General features: G+C 32.5%; 2 protein-coding genes across 2 annotated transcripts in view; both read right to left on the bottom strand.

The window, feature by feature from the left end:
- Window positions 1-2,372: 2,372 nt before the first annotated feature.
- LOC129906400 (electron transfer flavoprotein-ubiquinone oxidoreductase, mitochondrial) lies at window positions 2,373-7,551 on the bottom strand. The gene is made up of 7 exons (XM_055982156.1): window positions 7,213-7,551; window positions 4,389-4,502; window positions 4,221-4,333; window positions 3,586-4,157; window positions 3,171-3,532; window positions 3,017-3,107; window positions 2,373-2,960 (listed from the first exon to the last, which is right to left on the bottom strand). Exons 1-7 carry the CDS (start codon window positions 7,238-7,240, stop codon window positions 2,423-2,425), a joined length of 1,818 nt encoding a protein of 605 aa, XP_055838131.1. The 5' UTR covers window positions 7,241-7,551; the 3' UTR covers window positions 2,373-2,422.
- Window positions 7,552-11,037: 3,486 nt separating this feature from the next.
- LOC129905212 (FMRFamide neuropeptides) overlaps window positions 11,038-24,896 on the bottom strand; it is a 31,614-nt gene continuing 17,755 nt past the window's right edge. Inside the window, exon 2 of the mRNA XM_055980670.1 lies at window positions 11,038-12,710. Coding sequence (XP_055836645.1) covers window positions 11,454-12,674 — 1,221 coding nt within the window. The 5' untranslated portion in view covers window positions 12,675-12,710 and the 3' untranslated portion in view covers window positions 11,038-11,453. The remainder of the gene's footprint in view (window positions 12,711-24,896) is intronic.

Below are 24,896 nucleotides of genomic sequence, written 5' to 3'. Positions count from 1 at the left end.
GTGTTTTTGCATTTTCTAGCGGTAATATTTAAAAAACGGGAGCTGATAGAATATTTCTGAATTCGGATTCGAGCTCAGCACATCAAAAACCTTTGGAAAAGTATTGTTTGGTTTATTCATCATACAAAAACTTTAATTTTGTTGTGCAGTGTAATCTTTAAATTTCTTAAAATTTGAAAATATTGATTTTCAATTTTTGTTTGGATAAATTAATCCTTTTTGGGAATTTTATCAGTTTTATAGAATCTGTTTATGTAAATACGCCCAAATGCCCACAAGAAAAAAAAGTCTATTAAAAATCAAAGAACTATAATTACAGAAATAAAACATATTAGGTATATTCACATTATTAAAAATATTTTATAGTTGGTTAAGTTTAACTTGACTTTATTTCACTAAGTAATAACTTATGTGATATTTTCATTTTTATTTCAATTTACATAGTTTTTTTTTTTACTTTGATTAACCTTCACGGGAACCGAGACCATTAATTTTTCGTATTAGTATTAGTATTTTTCTTATACGAATTACATATTTTCAAAAGCGGTTTATAGTACAGATAAAGACATTGTACATAAAATCAACAAATAAAAATTGTTACACTCATGAAACTTGGCAAAAAGTTTGCTTTTGGGATAAGAACCAAAGATCAAAAAAGTCTATAAAAAAAGTTAAGTGGAAGGGTGAGACAGTATAATCTGTAATTGGTCCCAAAAAGCAAATGATTCATTTTATTTTTGTATTCGATGACAAATTGAACGTTTATGCTTAAGTTCTTAGACGTTTTACACGAATTATTGGATTTTTCGAAAAAAACGACCATTGAAAACTCTTTGTTCTTGCTTTCTAACCCAAATTTAAAGTTTTCATCAAATTTCATTAGGATGGCCCATCATTTTTGTTTTCACTCAAAAAAAAAAAACACCCATGATATTCTTATAGACACTTATAATTGCTGCTTCTAATCCTAAATGTAGTATAATTGCTGACTTTCAATAGGGTACCATTGTTATTACTTCCTTTTTTCAATATACCCACATTTTCTCTACACCTAAAAATATCAACATTTTATCTGAAAAAATAAAATGTATAAACTTATTTTATTCACAATTCTCATGGGAAATACAACATTTTTAATAAATTTCGTAAGGGTACCTTTTGTACCATTGATTTTATCGGACTTCCCTTATATTTCCCAAAAAAAAAACAAAACACCTTTTCACCTAAAATATTTGTATGGACTGCTTAGATTCTTGGTTTTTGTTATAAATGAAACATTTGTACCAATTTTCATTGGTGTAACATATTTTTCCCAGTTTTTGTAGTAGGTAGGTACTAATTCCGAATTTCATCATTTCTTAAAAAAAAAACACCCTTTTACTCAAGATAATTTTGTAGACTCTTTAGAAAGATTCTTAGTTCTTATTACAAACAAAACTTTTTCACCAAGTCTGAAAAATTAACAAAATGTATGTGAGCAGGTATGATACCTTTCTCAGACATAACTCAACCCATCAGAAAAACACCCTTTCACCAAAAATATTTATAAGAACTTTTTGAATCGTTTGTCCCAGCTTTATCTAAAACTTTCATCCCGAATTTCATCAGTGTATCATGTTTTTCACATGGGTTTTGATTATATTTCACCTGTTTTACTTGAAGTTAAAAAACGAGCAGCCTTGTTTTTAATCCGCAATAACTTTTCTTAGAGCAATCGTATTGACTTTATTTTTATGTAATTAGATTCAGCATCAAAAAATACCTTAAAAACAGGTGTTTTGTGTTCGACAAACAATTTTTTCACTACATTTTTCACTTCCACCCCCTCCCTCTTGTCCGCGAAAAAAACACCCTTCCTTTCAACTTTTTTGTATAGACTTTTTTGATTCTTGGTTCTTATCCCCAAAGCAAACTTTTTGCCAAGTTTTATGAGTATAACAATGTTTTTTTTTTTTTTTTAAATGCCTACTATACCTGTACTATTATTGCTCTTTAGGGTTTTTTTTTTCTTTTGGGCACAAATTAAGTCTCCACTTTTTTGCTTTAACTGCGTAATGCTGATTCCTAAAATGAAATTCCCTGGTCAGATTGAGTTAATCAACCAAAGTACCAAAGTAAATCAGTTTTTCAGTTTACAAATCACCTGAACACCTATTGTAATGTACTAGTCCTTCACGAAGTAGTTCAATCTGAACTTGCGATAGTTACGCGACCTTTTATTCATCCATTAGTATTCCTGCAGTAGTAGTATTTATTAATAGCCCATCCATCTCCATTAAAAATAACATCTTTTTAGAAAATTAGACACAATTTTGTTATAAAAATACACTTTTATCTTAATTATACAAAAAAAAAATATTTAAAACTTAGCAGGGATATAAATTGTGGTAAAAAATGCTACAATGCTTGACTATAATTCTCTTTACATTCCATTATAAGCTGGACCGCCGCCACCTTCAGGCACAACCCAGTTAATATTTTGTTTGGGATCTTTAATGTCGCAGGTCTTACAATGAATACAATTTTGAGCATTTATTTGAAGCTTCATATTGCCACCTTCTTCATTCGACACATATTCGTAAACTCCAGCCGGACAGAATCTCGATTCAGGTCCTTCGTAAATGGCCAAATTATGATCGACAGGAATGCGATCATCTTTCAAAGTTAAATGAGCGGGTTGATCACCTTCATGATTGGTTCCTGTTAATGCTACCGAGGATAACAAATCAAAGGTGATTTTGTTATCTGGTTTGGGGTAGACAATTTGTGGAGATTCGCTGGCAGGCTTCAGTCTTGTATTGTCGGGGGCACCATGCGATAGAGTCCATGGTTCTCGGCCACCCATGAATATGGAGAAACCACTAAGTACGAGACCTCCATACAAACCGAGTGGATTGTGGAAGCTAGGACGTACATTGCGCACTTTGTGGAGGTCCTTCCAGATGAAGGAATCTTTGATTCTAGAATTGAAATATTTCTCGTGTAAGAGGAAAAGGCATGGATCTTGCAAACTTACTTGTCTGGATAAGATTTTGGTTCGATTCCGGCAGTTTCCTGTCCAGCTTCTCCTAAAATAGTCTCAAGAGCACTTTCAGCTGCCAGCATTCCTAGAATCAGAATAGATTTGTTATAAAAGATTCATTTTAATATCGATTTTCTGGCCAACTTACCACTCTTCATTGCGTAATGACTTCCTTTGATACGAGGAACATTAAGAAAACCAGCACTGCATCCAATCAGACAACCTCCAGGAAATGCTAGCTTCTTGGGAAGACACTGAAGTCCACCTTCGTTAATTGCACGAGCTCCATAAGCAATTCTAGTGGCTCCTTCAAATACATCCCTCACTTTGGGATGTATTTTGAATCTCTGGAATTCCTGGAAGGGACTAATCCATGGATTCGAGTAGTCAAGTCCTACAACAAAACCTACAGCAACCATTGGACTCGGTTCATTTAAATGATAAAGGAACGATCCGCCGTAGGTGAATTTATCCAGTGGCCAGCCAATAGTATGTTCCACTAAACCTGGACTGTAAGAAAATGTGTTATCTTAATTGGAACTTTTAAAAAATATCTTCCTTACACATGTTTTTCTGGCTGAATTTCCCAGACTTCTTTCAAACCAATTCCGTAGGTTTGTGCTTCGCTTCCTTCATTGAGACCAAACTTTTCCATAACTTGCTTGGTCAAATGACCCCGACATCCTTCAGCGAAGAATGTAGTCTTAGCATGGAGTTCCATTCCTCTGGCAAAGGTATCTTTAGGTGAGCCATCTTTAGCGATACCAACATCGTTTGTTGCAATACCCTTAACACTACCATCTTCGTGATATAGAATTTCTGAAGCAGCACATCCGGGATAGATTTCTACACCCAATGCCTCGGCTTGTTCGCCAAGCCATTTGACAAGATGTCCCAGACGAACAACGTAATTGCCATGATTGTCCATTGGCCAGCCTTTGAAAATTGGCATTGGAACTCGTCCAGTTTCGGTCAGGAGGGCGAATGTATCCTTGGTAACTGGAGTGTTTAATGGAGCACCCATTTCTTTCCAATCAGGGAAGAGTTCGTTTATGGAAATGGGATCAACCACTGCTCCAGAGAGTATATGACCACCAACTTCGGCGGATTTTTCAACCACGCAAACTCGAATTTCCTTTAAAAAAAGGTGGAGCAAAATTTAAATAAGTTTCTAATGAGATTAATCATTTTTTATTACTTTTTCCTGTTCGGCAGCTAATTGTTTAGCTCTGATAGCTGCTGACATACCAGCTGGACCACCACCCACAATAACTATGTCCACTTCGTCCACAAAACGTTCCATTTCGATTTCTAAGAATAATTTGAATTTGAAAGTGCTATATTATTTTGTATTTGTAGATCTTACCCTTCCATCGTTCATCTTTTTCTCTTGGAATAACAGTGTAGTGGGTGGTGATTTTTGGATATTTAACTGCATCGGAAAATGATCGTATTGCACTTGAAGCGATGAGTTTGTTGACTGTAAAAAAAGTTATATGCAACTGTAATTAGAATTTTATACTATGTAGCGTTGGAAAGCATTATTGCTATGAAAAATGCCAGTTCAATTAGAAGAATACAAATTTTTTTGAGAAGAATACTGAAGGAAAAAATCTTAATCTCTCGTAGAATTGTGAAAGAACTCATCTCTTGGCTATTATAAAAAGACATAAGCTCTTTTTTTTACGAGTAAACTAAGTCTTAAGGAGCTTCTATCAGACCATTTTTAAACAATTAAGTTTAAAATACTCATAGAAGATTTTAATGCAAAGATGAGAAATGAAGATTTTGAGAGAATATTACTTTTGGAAACAGATTCAAAGCAACTGAAGTAGAATTACAGAAATGCTTTCAGGGAAAATTTAAAAAAAATAAACAGCAAAACTAATTGCCCACACTGATGTTCTATACAAAAAGGAATCTAATAACATGGTGAATACAGAAGCAACGCTTAACATATACCATTTCAACCAGCTATTACATGGGGATGAGGTTCAGGTTCAATACTTTAGTAGTAGAACTATAGGAAATTTAGAATGACTAGAGCACGAAACGCAAAAGTTAATATAATTTTCAGTCTCTAAAGTTTTCAAAACTAGGCCAGAAGCAACGAAAAACAGGGGAAAATTTCACGATGAAGTGACTAGTTTAAAATTTATTTTTAATCAATTGAGATTAGAAATCGGCAATGCTGCTTTGACTCTAATATCACTATAGTTCTATCATAAGCTACTTAATAAATAGCAAAGGGGATTAAAAGCTATATCCTTGGCATATGAAGTTCCTCAATAAGTAGCAGATCCGATAAGTTGTCTTACTTTTCATGAAAAACTTTAGGGCGTAGGTACCCATGATGGCTTTTTATTACATTATTCGACTTCCAAACCAACAAAGCTCCACCACTTTGGAGACATTATTAATGATGAAACATCTGTAAACTCGAACATTAAAAAAATTTAAATCCTTGATTAAAAATTGATGAATATTGCACATGGCTGCTTTCAAACCAAGACAAAAGATTAAGTACAAGGTTCGGGACGATAATGACAGAGCAAAGGGATAGAAGTTGATAACACATGAGGAGGGACTTTTCATAAGTTGATAAGATCACTTTTTGTTTTATTTCTAAAAACTAAAATTAAAATAGCGATTTTTTTCATAAGACTTTCAGTTTTCAGCGTTTTTTAGAGCCCAATGAAGGAACTACAAATGTTCGAGAGAAAAATACTAAGGATGTGTCTGGACTTATCTTCGACCGACAGCGGCAAAAATACTATAACAACAAGCGGCTGTACGAGGAAGCAAAAATCATACCACTGGACATGTAGTATCTATTGCAATTGGCGAAGGTACTTGTAGGAAATATCGGCAATCACCCCAATCAGCTGATGAGAAGAATGACAGCCCAACAACGACATCCTGAACCCACATACCTTTGCGCTTTGGATGTACTGGGTGAGCACATAATCTCAATGGACAACGAAGAAGCAGTTAACTTTTACGCCGACACCCAGTCGGCATACTACCGCGGCTAAACGTCAACCAAACCAACCAGCTCAACCAACCCTACAACTGTATATCCGGGTCTGAACACCCCGAGGACAACCTAGACAGCAAACTTTTTAAATTAAGTTTATCTATGTATATAAATAAATTTTATATTCTTTTTTTTCTTTTATCTTGGTGCTTGCATATAAATCTTTGTTCGTTGTTGATATTTGGGAAATCCTACTGCGGATAGTTTCGAAAAAAGTGAAAAGTGAATTGTTTCCTTTTTGAAAGGACACTTCTCATATGTGATATGTATGTTGTTCCAATGCCAATGGTCTACCGGCAGAACTGTATAAAACAGCTGAATGTAAAATGGTCTTGAACATACAAACAATAACTCATGAACGATTTGGTTAGAAGAGGTACCCATACCCAGTACCCACACCGTATACATAATGAATACAAATTTGGGATTGTGGGCCCAAATTGCATCGCTATTGTGTGGTTTCATCAAAGGAAAATCTAAAACTCAGACAGAAATTGTATTGATAAAGGCAAAATACTGTATTTTGAAGGTGTGTTATGTTATCAACATACAAAATGGTCTGATAGCTATTCCTCTTATTATTTTATTATTTCTAGTCAACTCATTTTTAAAAATCAAATATCAAAGTCCACTTTTTGAATAAAATTGTTCCCAATTGATATACATAATGTAGATAATATAGATAGTGAATAGATATCAAAGAACAAAACAGAACAAGTGAAAACCCAAACGAAAGACTCATCAACAAAAACAAATTCGCATAAACATTGACAATGAATTAAAATGCAGTCCATACACATTTAATTTTCTATAAATACTTTGCTTCTACATTGTGTTTATAGAAAATTGCGACCTTTGGTCAATCAATCTGTGTTTTGAATTCGAGTGTTAGTTGAATAATCAAAGGAACTCTTATCACAGATTGTAGGAAAAGATGCATCTTATCTTGTCACTTCCAAAGGTTACCTAAAAACGATTTTGGCTTTATTTTAATTATTAAATCAAAAAGTAAAAAAAAAGAGGAACACATTTAACCGCATATTGTTTACAACAAATTAAAATAATTATGTAACATTTTAAGAGAATAACAAGTAATTAAATTGCAATTAAAGACAATTTTGAAAACTTTTCATTCAGAAAATTTGATATTTACCTCTCGCAAATTTTAAAATCCCAGCCATTTTATTTAGTTAATTGAACTTAAATTAAGAAGAACAAGTTCGATGTCGGAAGTATTTATAATTTCATCAAATTTGTTAATTTTGTAGCCAAGTTGGACTTTCGACCTGTTCCTAGAACGAGAGCAACGCGAACCAGTGGAACCAACGAACACCGTGGTTTTTCGTAGAGAGCTTTATATTATCGAGTTAATATAATTCCGTTTACTTTTTTGATGACAAACAACAAATAAATGAATTAATTTGAAAAAAAAAAATAATTAAATTAATTGCCAGAAGAAAATCGTGCGCTGACGACAACAAAAAATCTACAAGTCGAGCCCTCCAAGAAAAAAATGCGAGAAATGTCAGTTGTTTCAATTTTGATTGTTCCAAGGTGAACAGCTGTTTTGTTATCAACAAACGAGTTTTTTGTGCTGTCAAGTTGATCAACCTGTTGCATTTGTTTTGGATACATGTTTGTAGATTTGAAACATAGATGGCACTCAAAAGTACATCAGTGAATATCAAACTGTAATCTTTAAATGCGAAACGAAATTTTTCGTAGATTTTGGGGAATTGCGAAAATTCAGCATATAAGTCATAAACAAAAAATACCAAGACTGGAAACTTTCGTACGTCTTTCCCCCCCAAACCCTTTTGTGTACAGTGCTGTCTGTGAATATATGTGAAAGCCACCACGTTGGTAAATGACGTTAACACGCACACATTTATAGATTCACGACATTCACCACACATTTGACACGAACACAACGATAGGTTCACGACATTCACCACACCTCGCAGCTTGTAGGCAAACGTCAGTTGGCCGCCGAGTTTCCAGTCTTGGTATTTTTTGTTTATGATATAAGTATTTATCTAATTTTAATAGCACAGCAAAATACTCACCATATTTTTTCTCGAAAATAGCTTTTTGTATGGAAAGATATTCTTTAGTTTCAATTTGTTCCAAGACAATGTTCCAAACTCCTTTTTCACCGACTTCCATAAAACCAAGTATCGATCCATGGAAGTCGGTTTTGTTTTTTTGATAAATATGATTATTACTAGAAAGAAACAGGGTTAAGTAATTTGCAATAAGCTGTTGTTCAAAACTGTCTTACTGACTGGACTTTGAAGTGTCACGAAAACACGGCTGCTAAAACAATATGGGTATTTATGAAACGGTGTAAACTCTGGATAAACCTGGTAAATGTGGTAAAGTGGTAAATGTGTCAATGTTTAGTATGGGGTTGACATTTCGTTTACCACTTTTACCATTTTACCAGGTTTACCCAGAGTTTACACCGTTGAGCTGTAGTATTCATCAAAATGAATATGAACAACAACAACTATCTTTATTCGACGGGATTAAAAGAAATTTCAAAAAAATTTATTTTTAAATATTAGGGGTAGGTTTGTTAGTCGGGATGGGTAGGCAAAGATGTAAACTCTGGGAAAACCTGGTAAAATGGTAGATGTGTTAAACTAACTGTCAAATCCATACAACATTTTGACACATTTCATTCGGTTAGGCATAGATCCATTAAAAAAGTTCACCTCTTTTTTGGGACTTGGCAATTTTTTGATAATATTGAGCTAACAGGATGATACTAGAGCTGTGTCAATCGTGATTGATTCGGTCTTTTTGACCCGTTCACCGAAAATTCTGAGTGATTGCAATCACTAAGTAAGTAAGTAAGTAATTGCAATCACTATAAACCAAATAAATCAATCAATCCTTATATCAATCTCGTTCATAAAATAAGAAAGTACGAAGTAGAAAAGTACGTTTCGTTCATCCAAATCGTTTTCAATCAAAAACCACGAAGTGGAAAAGAACGTTTTTTTCATCCAAATCGTTCACAATCAAAAATCATCTAAAAAATCTCTTAGAACTCGGATTTCGTTCATTCCATTCATTCTCAATCATCATTTCGATTCCATGCATACAACTGATACAAGTTTATATAAGCAGGTTCAGAGTTTGAATTGAATCGGATTCGATTGGGAATTTCTATCGAATATCTGACCTTGACTTCTTTTTATTTTTGATGTATCTATTTCGACGTTTTGAACTTGGCGGAGACATAATGCCTTACTGATAATCAAAGTTACCATTAAAATTTTCCAAAAATATATTTTCAAAAAAAAAATAATTAAATTTTTAAAAAACTCTCATAGAAAATATAAACGAAAAATTGTTTTATATGGTTGCATTGAAATGTTAATATGTAAGGTTATATGCGATTTCTTGTTTTTTCTCTCATTTGTCAGAACGAAATGAGTGAAAAAGAAATGGTTTCGATTAAATGAACGAAAGAACGATTGATAGAAAAGACCGAATCTTTGGTGAAATCAATCTTTGAACGATTCGATCTTTTGAAATGAACGATTTGCCCAGCTCTAGATGATACACAGTACTACAGATCAACTATAATAATCTCCAAACTTTTTTTCGAATTCACTAATTTTATATTATTCACATGGGCTAAATTTTCATTGACATTTTGTTCTCCGTTTATTATTATTATTATTATTATTATTAATTAAATACATGCACTTGATTAATTTGAAAAATATACAAATGTACATTTGGAACCGAAAATGTTATATTTTAGCTGGAAGTGTGCATTATTTGGCGAACAATTTTAACTATTTTCAGCTCGGCTAAATTTGGGAGACAGCTTTGAATGGGGGTTTAAACTTACCCCCCTATATTCTGTCAAACCTCACAAGTCATGGTATAAAAAGAGAAGGTATGATCATTAGAAAAAACTCTGTATCGAGAACTGTCAAAATTTAAAAATGGCTACTTAAGGTTTTGACAGCTGCCCATTGAAATTGTTGTTGTAAACAAATTTGTCTTGGAAATTGTTGTTGCTTTTGACTTTGCCAAATTAAACGTCAAAAACTTACTACCCCATTTTGTAAGATGGCGGCTCTAATGATAATACCTTGTCTTTTTATACCATGCTCACAAGTCACGAAAACCTTAAAAGGTGATCATATAACTCGATTTTGTGAGGATTTATTTCTCACCAAAGTCAAACTTGTGAGTAGATCACAAATTCAAAAGTTTTTGTGATAGGTACAAAAAGCTCACCTACAAAATAAAATTCAGCACCTTGCGAGGTTCTTGTGATTTGACATAAGCATGAGTATAGAGATCTAATAGTTAATGTACTAGATTACCTCATAGCAGCTTACTAGCTACATTTAATAAAATAAGTGAGGTCATTTTTGGTGTTTGATGTTGTGTTAAATTTTTTTCTACACAGCTTAATTAAGTTATCATTAACAAACTGAATATTTTTAGTACTATGCAATTCAAAAAGTCTGAAAACTTTAAGGACTTTTGAAAAAGTGCCCATTTATCAGCATTATTTTGCTAAGTTAGTGTAAACCTTGATTGGTATCTTGGGTTCGACTTTTTTCACATGCATTACTTGAGTATATTACCCAAATTGAACCAAATTTTAGCTTCGATAAAAAATTATCTGCAAAATTAAAGGAAGATTGGATTTTAGAGAGAACTTTATGTGAGAGCTGAAATTCGGAACGATTTGCCTACTTTAAGGCTCCATTATTTTATGCACGTGGATAACTTACGAAAAATCATTATAGCCTTTAACGCCCTTCCGATTATATTAAATAAACTAGACATCAATTAAAAACTCTAGGTATTGTGCATTTTTTATTTTGCATTGAATGTATTCGTTCATACACAAATAGATATATATTTATTTTATTTATACTATAATTTATTTTTTACACAATTTTTTTTCTGTTTCTTTTATATTTTTACTTTAAAACTTTCATTAAGAATTAATTGTTTCTTTTATATTTTTTTGGTAGGTATATGATTACATCAGCTCATTCGTATACAAGTTCAAGTGTATAGTATTTTATATATAAGTTTAACAAAATATAAATAGTTTTTTAGTGATTTTCTTTATTATTTTTTATAATAAATTGCAATAAATAAATAATATATAGAAAAATTAATAAATTAAAGTTAAACCATCACAATAAAAATGTTGAAGTGAACTCTTAATCCAGCCCATTTAAGAGTTCACTTCATTCGTAGTCTGTGATAGAGAACTTTTTCCTTTTTTTTTTTTTGGTTTAAAAAAGTTAATTATTATTTACATAAATTTGGTTTCGTGAATATTTTAGAGGGTCTACTTTTAGGAACCTGGATTCGATTATTTTCATTGGCAAAGCGTGTGTTTTCTTATTTATCATCATCAGAGTCAGAAGTTAAATCATTCCAAAACATCATATCGATTGGATCTACATCACTTTCAAGCTCATGATAAGGAAATGAAGTCGTAGATTCCTCCGCAGATATAATCGATTTGTCTGTTTGATTTTGTTCCGAAGAATTTTGACTTGTTTCATTTTTCTGTCGCTTTCCGAAACGCATAAAATTTGGATTTGTATCGGCATTTGTCGAAGACGCTCTACCAAAACGCAAGAAACTATCAGGACGTCCAAAACGCATGAAATTCTTATCCATATCTGATCGTGCCAGATGCTCACTCTTAGCCGAACGCATCATTCCTGTTTGACTTCGGCCAAGACGCATAAAGTTTGTCGATGGAGTTCGACCGAATCGCATGAAATCCGATGGGGTTCGTCCGAATCGCATAAAGTCCGATGGAGTACGTCCGAATCGCATGAAATCTGAAGGTGTCCGTCCAAATCGCATAAAGTCCGAGGGTGTTCGACCAAATCGCATGAAATCCGATGAAGCTCGTCCAAAACGCATAAAGTCCGATGGAGTTCTACCAAATCGCATAAAGTCTTTTGGGGTTCTACCGAATCGCATAAAATCTGAAGGGGTACGTCCAAATCGCATAAAGTCCGATGGCGTTCGTCCAAATCGCATAAAATCTGACGAAGGAGATCGCCCAAATCGCATGAAATCTGACGATGGTGATCGTCCAAGTCGCATGAATTTCGATCCCGAACCTGATCGACCGAATCGCATGAAATTATCTCCCCTCGAATCGCGAACACCTTCAGCTCCATTACTTCGTTCAAATCGTGTTCCAGGGGCAAATGATTCTAAGGCCTGTTCGGTTGGCATACTCTCCACTTGACGTTTCCCAAATCTCATTAAACTCTTGTCTCGTCCAAATCGCATAAAGTTTGTGTTCGCAGCCTGTTGTTTTTGTCTTTGTTTCTTCAACTGCATAATGATGGCGTTGTAATCAATATTAAGTGATGCCAGGGGATCGTTTAAATCGTTTTCGGTCTCATCACTGTTAGTTTTGATCATTGGATAGTCTATCGCTTCGAGAAGGGAGGGAAGTTCTGTTTGTGTCTTAGGACTGTTGAAGTCATCGTTGTTCAGGTCGTTTATGGAAAATTTTGATGCATCGATTGTCTCGCTAAATGTTACTGGACTAAGATGACAGAGCGATAGAAGGAAGACAAGAAGATGAAACATTGTTTAAGATGATGTGTGGTGCACAGAGTTTTTGACCTGAAATTAAAGAAGGAAAAAGTTTTTAATGATTAAAATGTGAGTGTAAATGAGAATTTTGTTGTTGTGATCATATTTTAATGTTCAGCTGTCAAATTTTAGTCAAAAATTCCGTTTGTGTCACTGTCACTGTAGAAAATTCTCCCCATTATTGCAGAAGTCGGTTGTTTTATGTGCAAAAAAAGTAGCCGAACAAACATAAATGTCATTTAAAAATCAGGGCTGCCAAGTTTGTTTCTGATTAATAACACTGATAATCACTTGATAATTTCCTGTAGGAGACTTTATTCCGGAGTTTTATAGTACATAATAATAGAATTCCTCCTCTAAATCAAAAAAAACTTTTAAGACGTTCAACTAAAGGTTTAGACAACACGATCAAATTTTCATAATTATGAGGCTACATGCATAAACAAAAAATACCAAGACTGGAAACTCGGCGGTCAACTGACGTTTGCCTACAAGCTGCGAGGTGCGGCGAATGTCGTGAACCTATCGTTGTGTTCGTGTCCGATGTGTGGTGAATGTCGTGAATCTATAAATGTGTGCGTGTTAACGTCATTTACCAACGTGGTGGCTTTCACATATATTCACAGACAGCACTGTACACAAAAGGGTTTTGGGGGGAAAGACGTACGAAAGTTTCCAGTCTTGGTATTTTTTGTTTATGGCTACATGCTCCCCAAATAAAAGTAATGAAAATAAACAAACCTATATTGAAGCTGTCATTTTCATAACAGGGATGTAAGCGGATCTGTCAAAGGCAAATCTGAAAACTCCCAAATGTCAATGTCATCAAAGTGTACAGAGTGACGTTTGAGCAGTTTGCTTAAGAGCCGATTGTGCAGGGCTTATTACTGAACCGTTATGAGAATTATAAAGCTTAAACGTAGTAACGATTCCTGAGTTGCCTTCTTTTTTTAACAATAGTCAACTATGGTTGTTATGTCAAAAAATATTGTTAAAGTGTCATTGTTGCAATTTGTTGGGTTTTAATACATTATTTAGGAACGATTTAGTGTTAGAAATTGTTATACTGTCAAACCACCAACAATTTTTGTATTTTCATTTTTTCCGCTTATTTCCAAAAGAAAAAAATTTGAGTTGGTTTTGTAAACAAAACATCCACTTTGAAACATTAACAATCTCATGAGGGTTCAAGATTCAACTGATAGCATAGAGGTGAGTTAGAAATAGTTACGAATCGTAACTATTTGACACTTCAAAACGAGTTTAGGAATGATGTTCAGCTGTCAAATAGTTACAAATCGTAACTATTTTGCAATAAAGGAACGACAAAAGTTTACGATTGTCAACAAAAGTTAACTATTGTTAGAAAAATAACGCACCTCTGCAAATATGTTTTCAAAACAAACCATCTAACAGTTTAATTTTAATTCAAGCTTGATGTCAAAAATCATGTGTCCATCAAATTGTTTAAACCACAGCAAATATTTTAACACTTTTCAAACATTTGTCTAGCCTAAATGATTTCAATTAACAGGATTCAACATAGACCGGTATATCTTGACTACAGACTAATATGATGCAATCAACTCCGAGTATGCAACGCACGTTTACACGTGGATACAACAAATTGCACTCCGATTAAGAATCTATTCGGTTTGTTTGGTTACTATCTGCAGTGTGAAGCAATCAATTATAAGATGAAATAATACACAAGAGACCTTAGGCACTTAACATGAATCTCATATTCAACTTGTTTTACTCTCACCATGATTATGGGTTCTAAAGATGTGAAAATAATGAAAAAGGAATGTATCGCGAGAGGGCATCCATTAAACGTCATTGATATTTGATGCCTTATTAGCAACTTTGCAACAGTGACCGGCACGAATTCACAAAACTACTGCAGATAGTTTTTTTTATGAAATTTCTGCTACTCAATCATTTTTATGGCCAATTAAGTCGGATATTTTTTATTTGGCTTTTGTTGCAAGAAAAATATATCTCTTTTTGTTTATTAAATTACTTTTTGCATTCAGAAGCTTAGTAAACATTTCATTGTTAGCTTTTCAAAAAAAAGTAGTAAAAATATGAAAGACAACTTCATTAAGGATTTTATTGAAAATTTTGAAATAAACGTTGTCGTTAATATATTCAATCAACTCTACAACTACTCAACACAAAAACTGACCTCTTCTTCCTTCTCAAAACAAAGTAAATCTAGGTAGTTTACTCGATGAGTTGTTGGGTGCTAATTACGAAAACTGGTGTGACAAGCAGATACAATAATGCACCTTCAAGCTCCAATGAGCATGAAGAGTAGTGAAGTTTTGAGTTTATAAGTTCATTGTATCCGTCAGCAAAGAGATGAAAATTAAATAGACTATGAATATTATGTTACTTCACCTTGGTTAATTATATTACCTCTTGTGGATAGGTTGAAGTTAAGCTTAAGTCTAGTCTATGTTAATGGTTTGTAAGCATATTGGGTGGTCAATTTGTTTTTAAATTGAAGCTTATCTTTCACCCATCAAACTGTAACGGTAAGGTATAAGGTGCTATTCAATGGACTTGCATGACTGAGCTTTAGCGTGCATTATGGTAAACTGGGCTCTCAAATTTCTTAATGTACCTACTACATTGATTCAAGTTTCAAGGCATTTTTGTATTATGTAGAAAAGGTCTTAAAGAAGCATTATATCATGAATAGACATTTTGTCTAGCTGTCAATCGTTTGATAGTAATCATTTGACATAATTTTATTCTAACAACTAAATTAATGCATAATTAAAAACTTCACACTTTAGTGCATGCAATAAGGCATATCTAATGTTCTTCTATTAGGTCTTTATTTCCTAATTTTGTACGCTTTAAAAAAAACGAAGGAAATGTTCATGTTAATTTTAATACGATAAAATCTGACAACTAACATAATCATAATGTACGTGTTGCGTTGCGCATAAACCTTTGAAGAAATATAGTAAATTTGGCAATATTTCTAGATTGCTTTTGTTTTTAATTTGCAAAAACTGTTTGTACTTTTTCAAAAAAAGCAAGATTTTTAAATTCTTCCTCACTATGAAGTTTTGTACCCAATCAGTAAAAAATTCTTTGAAAAATGTGTTTCTATCTCCAATATAATAAAAATATGTTTTTTTACTACACTACAAAACTCTATTGTAATTTCCACATTTTTGATTCAAAAAATTAAATTGAATACTCTTTTCATAAGTCATATTCAACCCCTTCGAAATGAAACGTTGTTGTGACTTGTGAATGGCTCGCCCTTCAGTTTTTACCTTCACAAGTTTACCAACACAAAATTGAACCTTATCTCCAATTGCAATGTGAATATATGACCAATGTAGAAAGACTTTCTATTCACAAAACCCTTATCACTCGCATATTCTTCTGTTTCACACAAAATGTACATCTAGGTGAACCTAGAATTTAACAAAATTTCTCAATAGACGCACCCGACAACCACTTGTTGATTGAAAAGGATTTTAACGAATTATAGCTACATGTGTGATTTCTTCGTAGGTCCTATATATAAAGGCGTTTATTGAAGATGAACACGTTTTATAAGCTTTGATAATACACAAAGCTAGACAGAAGTTTATCCTACATAAATGGTGTCAATTACTACCATAAAAAACTTAAAATTGAAGTAGTCCATTGAAATATTTCGACCGCATTTGGTGTTTTTTTCTTTTCTGATCACTTAAACAAAGTGACAGTTTAGGACAGGAGTACCTTTGGACAAGGCCAAAAAAAGTATAAAAACGAATAGTTTTAATACTTTAGTACAATTTTTTAGTAAAAACTATTTTTTTAAAACATGTCTTGTGTCATTTGGACCGATACCAACACAAATAAAAAATACAAAAACAGAAGACGGTTTGGGGTACGTAGTTGTTGTCATGCCAACATTTTTTTTTTACAAAAATTTTGATAGTAGGCATAAACTTGAAAATGTGCTTTTTGAAATTAAAAATATTAAAGTTTGTTCGTCTTGCATTTTGAATCGAACAGTTCCGAAGAGTTCTAAGAATAACCAAACAAAAACGTTGTGTGATTCGTGTGCTTTTGTTTTAGGGTTTAGCCTTAAGTCGGACAAACTAAGACCATTATGTCCTCAAAATACAGTGTAATGTTAATGTACAAGTACTTCGATTGAATAATTTGCCTTTAAACAACTCTGCATTGTTTTCCGCTAGTCCAGAATTATTTTACAAGTTAAAATAAAAATCATTTTTATTTAATAACACTGGTAACTTTCGAATTAATTGTCTTCCTAACTTCAGGCAAAGTTTTGCAAAAAAAAAACTGCATTTGAAAATAAAATTTTTTTAAAATTTTGTTTTAAAATTGTACCCGAATTTTTAGGTATTTCTTTTAAGACGAGGGGGTTACGAGATTTAAATACCTCTGTTAAAATAGTAAAGACAAACAAATATTTTTGGCGTTAGAGAAAATATTAAACAAAATTATGCTAGTTTTAGGGTAGATATTTTTTCGAAATTTCAAACGCCAATACTAATTAATGAAATGCTTTAGATCACTCACTAAGGATTTTACAATATTCGGCTCTGATCTCGTCAGCTTTCAAGTATTTATCAACAGTTTAGAATATAAAACATTTTCAGTTATATTTATTAGATTTTCTTAAATTGATTTTCGAAGGTTATTTTAATTGACCTAAGCTTGCTTAAATATTTAATTTGCCCCTAGACAAGCTTGCTTATATTCTTATCATTTATCGGCTTTGTCAAAATTAAAAAAAATATTTGAATTTTAAATCCATACAAAACGCTACAACACAGCTTAACTTGTAGCCTATCAATGCCTTATATTATCGAACGAATCAAAATAATCCAAATCCAGCATAGCGGTCGTTAAATATATGACAAAATAGTTGGTTTGAATACGGAAAAAATTTTTCACTTTTCATTTTCGCGCATGTTCTAAAACTTCGACATTTTGAAAATCTTCTTACTCAAAAGAATTAAGTAGAGTTGTGTCCAAAGCTATCCTCTAGAATGGCAGTTTTGGACAGTTAAAAAGATTTACTAAAAATTTTAAAAATTAACAATAAAACACTATATTTCAGTCGCAAAAATTGATCTTTTTTTAAGATAAAATACCAAAGAACAATGATATTCAAAAAGAAATATTAATATTTGCTTATTTGAGGGTTCACTCTGGTGTATACGCAACATTTTTTTCTATTATAAAAAAAAACTTTAACTCGTACCTTATAATTTTGTAAAAAGTGTCCTAAGGTACCCCCCTCTCCTCTACAATGTAAGTAAAAGTATTAAATAACTGTTATAATCTGTAAGATACCCACTAGCCAGTATATTGAGGAAAGCAGTGATCAAAACCATAAATTTTAAGCCAATTCAGGTTTCTTAGATCAAGGGGCACGGTAGTGCCCAGCCAAGTTCTCTAGCAACTTTGGCACTACACCCTTATTTACAGGAAACAACTCAGGCCATTTTCGACCCCCCTCTAACTTCCACACCAAATATGCCAGACATTTCAAACTCGCTACATTTGTTGAGCTGGCCGAACCCAAATTCCTCACAAAATTTCAGCTTCTTACGATGAGTAGTTTCTGAGATAAAGGACTTCAAAAATCGCGAAAACCGTAACTCACTCACTGACTCACTGACAGATCATCAAAATTATGGAGACCTTCCCGCTATCGTAGAAACTTGAAATTTTACATGGTGATAGGACTTGTGGTGTATACAAAGGAAAAAATCGAAAATTTGAGATTTTCAATTCAGGGGGCGTGGTAACCGCCCATTTTCGCCGAATTTTCATCAATTATTATAGAGCACTTCTGATTATCGTAGAATCTTGAAATTTGGTAGAATGGTAGAGATGGTAGTTTATACAAAGGAAAAAATTTAAAATCTGAGAATTTCAACCAGGGGGCGTGGCAACCGCCCATTTCTCTGAATTTTCATCAAATATTATAGAGCACTTCTGATTTTCTTAGAATCTTGAAATTTGGTAGAATGGTAGAGCTGGTAGCTTATACAAAGGAAAAAATTTAGAATTTGAAAATTTTAGCCAGGGGGCGTGGCAACCGCCCATTTCCGCTGAATTTTCATTAAATATTTTAGAGCCCTTCTGATTATCGTAGGTATCTTGAAATTTGGTAGAATGGTAGAGATGGTAGTTTATACAAAGGAAAAAAATTAAAGTTTGAGAATTTCAGACAGGTTGCGTGGCAACCGCCCATTTTCACTGAATTTTCATCAAATATAGAGATTTTCCATTCTACAGCCATACCTTGCAAAAAGTAGTGAAATCACAACAAAAACATTACTGTTAAAAAAAGAGCCAAGTTCTCCTATGTTGAAATTATGCTGGCACAAAAAGTATTGAGATATAAAAGTGTACCAAGTTCTAAAGTTTGGGTTCAAATTCGTATCAATAACATTTTGATTGTTTACTTGGCAAATTTTTGAAATAACTTTAAAAATCGATTAGTACAGGAAAGATAGACTTTTTCGTGGAACGAAATATAGGACGGCTGAATTTTTCAAATCTGAAAGAGGGGTATTAGAAAAGCTTAAGTCCTGGTTTTCGGGACGCCACCCCCCTGGCGAAATCCGCCATTTTGAAAAACGCGAATCGCTCTATACCTCCAAAACTATGTGTCCTAGAGAAATAGTTATCGGGGCAAAGTTCTTGGAAATTTAATTATCCTTTTCTTTGTAGTACATTATTTTTCAGATCGGGCAATAGTTTTTAGGTTATGTTGTTTTAAATTTTATTTTTTCGTTTTTCTTAAGTTTTTATCATTAACGGTTATAGCAACATAATTTTTTAAACAGTAAAAGTTATAGACCATAAAATTTCCAATAGTTTGGTATATTTTTGAAAGTCATGCGATGTATGAGTCGAAAGTTATTGATCTGAAAACTATAGTCTAAGTACAGGAAAGTTAGTAAAAAAAACAGGCATTTTGTGGAACGAAATATAGGGACGCTGATTTTTTCAAATCTGAAATTTCCAATAGTTTGGTATATTTTTGAAAGTCATGCGATGTATGAGTCGAAAGTTATTGATCTGAAAACTGTAGTCTAAGTACAGGAAAGTTAGTAAAAAAAAGGCATTTTGTGGAACGAAATATAGATAGGGAAGTTGATTTTTTCTAATCTGAAAGAAGGGTATTAGAAAAGCTTAAGTCCTGGTTCTTGGGAAGCCAACCCCATGGCGAAATCCACCATTTTAAAAAACGCGAATTGGTCTATATCTTACCCACTTAACTATTGGCTTGACAGAATAAGTTACTTAACCAAAGTAATATAAATATCTTTTCTTTTGCATTCACTTTTGTTCTGCGTGGACAACACTTTTGAGGTTATGTTGTTTTATTTTTTCGTTTTTTTTTTTAATTTTTCTCAGTCTCTATGATAAAACGTAATTTTTAGCATCATTTAAGTTGTAGAACATCAAATTTCCATTAATTTGGTATCCTTTTGAAGATTATATGACTTTTCAAACCAAAGATACGGAATAATATTTCAATATTTTCAAGAAATATATAATATAAGATGAAACTTAATATTAGCTGCGTTCCTTTATAAATATTTATCTACTTTTTAGTACTTAAAGCTGCTTTGAACTACTTTTTCAATATAGCAAAAGTAGTTCAAAGTAGTTTTAAGTACTAAAAAGTAGATAAATATTTCCAAAGGAACGCAGCTATTGTGATACACATATTTTGTTTTTAGTCAAACATCCAACTTTTATGATACTAAAAAATTTTGTTTCTATCATAGAGACTGAGAAAAATTAAAAAAACCAAAAAAAATTAAAATAAAACAACATAACCTCAAAAGTGTTGTCCCCGCTGAAAAACAGTGAATGCATAAGAAAAGATATTTATATTACCTACAACTTTAATTGGGTAGCTTATTCGGGCAAGTCAATAGTGTAGCAGATATAGACCAATTCACGTTTTTCAAAATGGCGGATTTATTAATGCGGTTGGCATCCCGGACTTAAGCTTTTCTAATACCCTTCTTTCAGATTTGAAAAAATCAACTTCCCTATCTATATTTCGTTCCAGAAAATGCCTTTTTTTTACTAACTTTCCTGTACTTAGACTACAGTTTTCAGATCAATAACTTTCGACTCATACATCGCATGACTTTCAAAAATATACCAAACTATTGGAAATTTGATGGTCTATAACTTTTACTGTTTAATAAATTATATTACTATTACCGGGAATGATATAAAATTAAAAAAACCGAAAAAATAAAATTTAAAACAACATAACCTAAAAACTATTGCCCGATCAGAAAAATAATGTACTACAAAGAAAAGGATAATTAAATTTCCAAGAACTTTGGCCTGATAACCATTTCTCTAGGACACACGGTTTTGGAGATATAGAGCGATTCGCGTTTTTCAAAATGGCGGATTTCGCCAGGGGGGTGGCGTCCCGAAAACCAGGACTTAAGCTTTTCTAATACCCTTCTTTCAGATTTGAAAAAATCAGCCGTCCTATATTTCGTTCCACAATATGCCTGTTTTTTTACTAACTTTCCTGTACTAGATATTTAAAAGAAAAATTGTCAAGTAAACAATCAAAATTTTATTGATACGAATTTGAACCCAAACTTTAGAACTTGGTACACTTTTATATCTCAATACTTTTTGTGCCAGCATAATTTCAACATAGGAGAACTTGGCTCTTTTTTTAACAGTAATGTTTTTGTTGTGATCTGAAATATCTTCGAATTCTTATAGAAATGTTATTCTAATTGAAGTCTTGTAGCTGAAAATACATAAAAGAGTTAAAATGTCATCTATTATTCTTGTCAATTTGAATGGAAAAAAAAATTTGGCAAAGTCCTTTTTATAGTCCTTATTACCTGAGAGCACCTAACACTCTTCACGGAATTTTCTTTATTTTGACTGTTTACATTGTGTCTTCTCCTTCAATTCCTTCTTGATAACCCCAAAATCTCTTAGAAAAGTTCCCCCAAAATTTTTGTTAAGTTGCATAATAATTTAAAAAAAAAAAAAAAAAAACTGATATATTCGAGCTCATTTCATAATCTTTCTATTTTAACCAAAGAAGGAAATTCTTTTACACAACATTCACCACAAATATCAAGTAGACAAACATGTATATGAGGTTTCAATGACCTTTTTCTCTTCCTTCCACATATCATCATCCATCCATCCGTTTCAACCTACGTTAAACTGTCACTTTTGTTGTGACTGTCATTTTTCAAGGTAAAAATGTGCAATAAAAAAAAAAACTCAGAATCTTGCCTCTTTTTTGTTTGCTTCTATTTTTACACAAACTATACATAAAAATGGCAATAGCAATATGTATTTCTTCTCCGCGCAAGTAGAAGACAATTTTTTGTAAGAAAAAATTTTCTTAAACAGAAATGAGATAAGGAAACCGGCAATTGGTGACCCTCCGGTGCAAGGATGCCACAAAAGATGGCGCAAAAGATGTGAATAAAAATTCTCTAACAATTACCCCACTTCACTAAGCAAAAATCGTTAAAATAGCTCCCTCTATCTCTATTTTGTGAACCAATGAATAACTTTGGTTTAACAAGGAACAGGAAAACAGAAATGACAACAACAACAAAAAATAAAAGGATATTGAATATTATAAAAGAAATTACATATTTGTGTTGGATTAAAATGTCGTTTCGGATATCATCTTTACATAGCAACAGATTTATAAAGTGAGATTCCATCCTTTTGAATATATATCCAGTCACTCAGTAAATTTGAATGAAATGCAATTCAATGACATATAATATATGACACATGGTTACCTACGAGAACCTACCTATCTCTTCATAACTAATTGAATTGAGAGTAGTTAAGGAAAAGGATGTATCGGTTTGCAAATACAAGTCAGAGTCACATCCCAGAACTCTCAGAGAGTAACAACTGTCAAAATGTTTGATGTTCGATATCGAAATTCGATATTTTTATTATTTCGCACAGGTAATTTGCATACAATAAGTCAAAAGGCACAATTTGTAATTGAATAACAGTTGAAGGGAACACAAAAACATTTTGATGTCACAGTCACCTACGAATATGAATTATGGCCTTATTATAACGAGAGAGTTAAAAGGAGTAGGTGCCAGGTACCTGTTGCTTGTATTTGCACTTCCTTGGTATGAAAAACGACACAAGGATAAACTCTTTGACTTTATGACGGTCCTAATTTGCATTTATAATATCAGTTTTCTGTTTGTTTATTTATTTTGATTTCGGGTGATTTATTCAATCAAAATATTTTTGATTTATTCAATCAAAAAGAATGAAAAACAATTTGTCATGACTACCTCAAAAGAGCATTTCATTTAACCTCCCAACTCGCTGAACTATAATGCTTATGATCGAGTCTGGATTGTCTCCGTTGTTTACTAAGACACTCAAACTACAAGTGGACTATGTTCTCCGTGTCATGCAAATGTCAGAACACCACCGGCTTCCTAAGATGGTGGCCATCCAAATGTTGCGAAGTAAAAAAAAAGGATATTTTAAGGAATGGGAAGATATTGCTCAAAAGTGCGGAACGGAAATAAATATAAGTATAGATGAACCAAGTAGCTGGAAATAAGTACTGTATGATCTTATGAAGCTGGTAGAGCTTAGATAAAGGTCAAAACATGAAGAAGAAGCGGGGGGAGATCCCTTCATCGCACAATTTATAATCGCTTGGATAACTCGCTTAATTCGCTTAATGAGAACAATTACTTCAAGTATGGTTTTGTCTAAAACCTACCGTTTTTAAAAATAAAAAATCTTGTGACCTTTGGCTCCTTGTAATAGGACTATCTGACAGAGGAAGCTTCAGGACTTTTCACAGATTGTAAACCACCCTAACTCCAAAAATCAGTATGTTACAAATTTTTTCCTTGCTTCAACTCAATTTCATAGCTCATAGAGGTGACCTGCCAATTTTATGCGATTTATGTAACCGGGCGGAGGGAACAAGAGGATATCATTCATTTTTTGGGGTGTTGTCCAGTTTTACGGAAAATAAGAAGAAACGTACTTGCAAGTGATACCTTAGCAGAAGAATATTGTATATACTTGTTAAATCAAATGAATGGAGATAAATTGTATGAATTTGTAAAAATAGCTCTTAGTGATGGGAACTATCGAATAAAAAATATCAAACTATCGATAGTTCGCTGGCTGAGAATTATAGGGTTGTATGTCAACTCACCTTAGTTTTGAGAAAATCGATCTCAAAGTTTTTTAAGGCTGGTTTTTGGATAAAATAGTTACATAGCAGTAAAGTATTGATGCAATCTTATAAAGGACCCTTAACAAATCATAAAACCATGAAAAAAACATTAATTTCATCACAAAAAAGGATTCTATGAGCATTTTTGAAAAAATGACATAGAACCTTTTTATGAAAAAGTTTGTAAAAAAATTTGAAAAAGGTTCTATGTTCAACATAGAACCTTATAGTTATAAAGAGTTTACATGTAATAAATGGATTTTATATGAAAAAAAAGTGACTTCATCGTGAAATAGGCTTTGATTTATTCAAGTTTTGCACAAAACAGTCAAATTCTATTTTAAATAACAGAAAAAAATACTACAAATCACGTTGTTGCATTTATAGAAATTTTACATATTTTTATTAGAAATCTTATTAATTTAAGAGGATTGGATTTAGAGGAGTAATCTTGATTCTAAGTGCTTTATTTGTCTCCATGTATAACGTAAGTAAATTTGCTTCAAGTTAAAAAAAAAGTTTTATTCGATGAAACTATAAATAGAAATAAACTAATATATAATTGTTATGATGAATAACGAAGTGTTCACTTCGGTTTGTAGAGTAAAATCTTGACCTTTGAAAAAAAATACTCAACTAAAAATTAGTTAATTTTTTGTTTGATATTTTTTTTTTTTTTTTTTTTGTACTAAGGTGAAAGTATATCTTGCCATCGGCTTTAGGTTTGTCCGAAGGTACTTTTTAGGTACTTTTTGAGTTTTGACTTCTTTTGTTTTGAGTTAAGGAATCTAAGTGTTTCTTTAACTTTTGGTTTATTAATACGAACTATGCGAAATTCCCAACCTCGATTATGAAAAAGAAGTTTTCAAAAAATTACTTCCAATTCTTGGCACACGAAAAATATTACTCTAATTTAATTCTAATGCAAGAATATCTAGGTTAGGTAATCC

The sequence above is a fragment of the Episyrphus balteatus genome, chromosome 1 (genome assembly GCF_945859705.1).
Source record: "Episyrphus balteatus chromosome 1, idEpiBalt1.1, whole genome shotgun sequence".
NCBI lineage: Eukaryota > Metazoa > Arthropoda > Insecta > Diptera > Syrphidae > Episyrphus > Episyrphus balteatus.
This window is presented reverse-complemented; position numbering and strand designations above follow the sequence as displayed.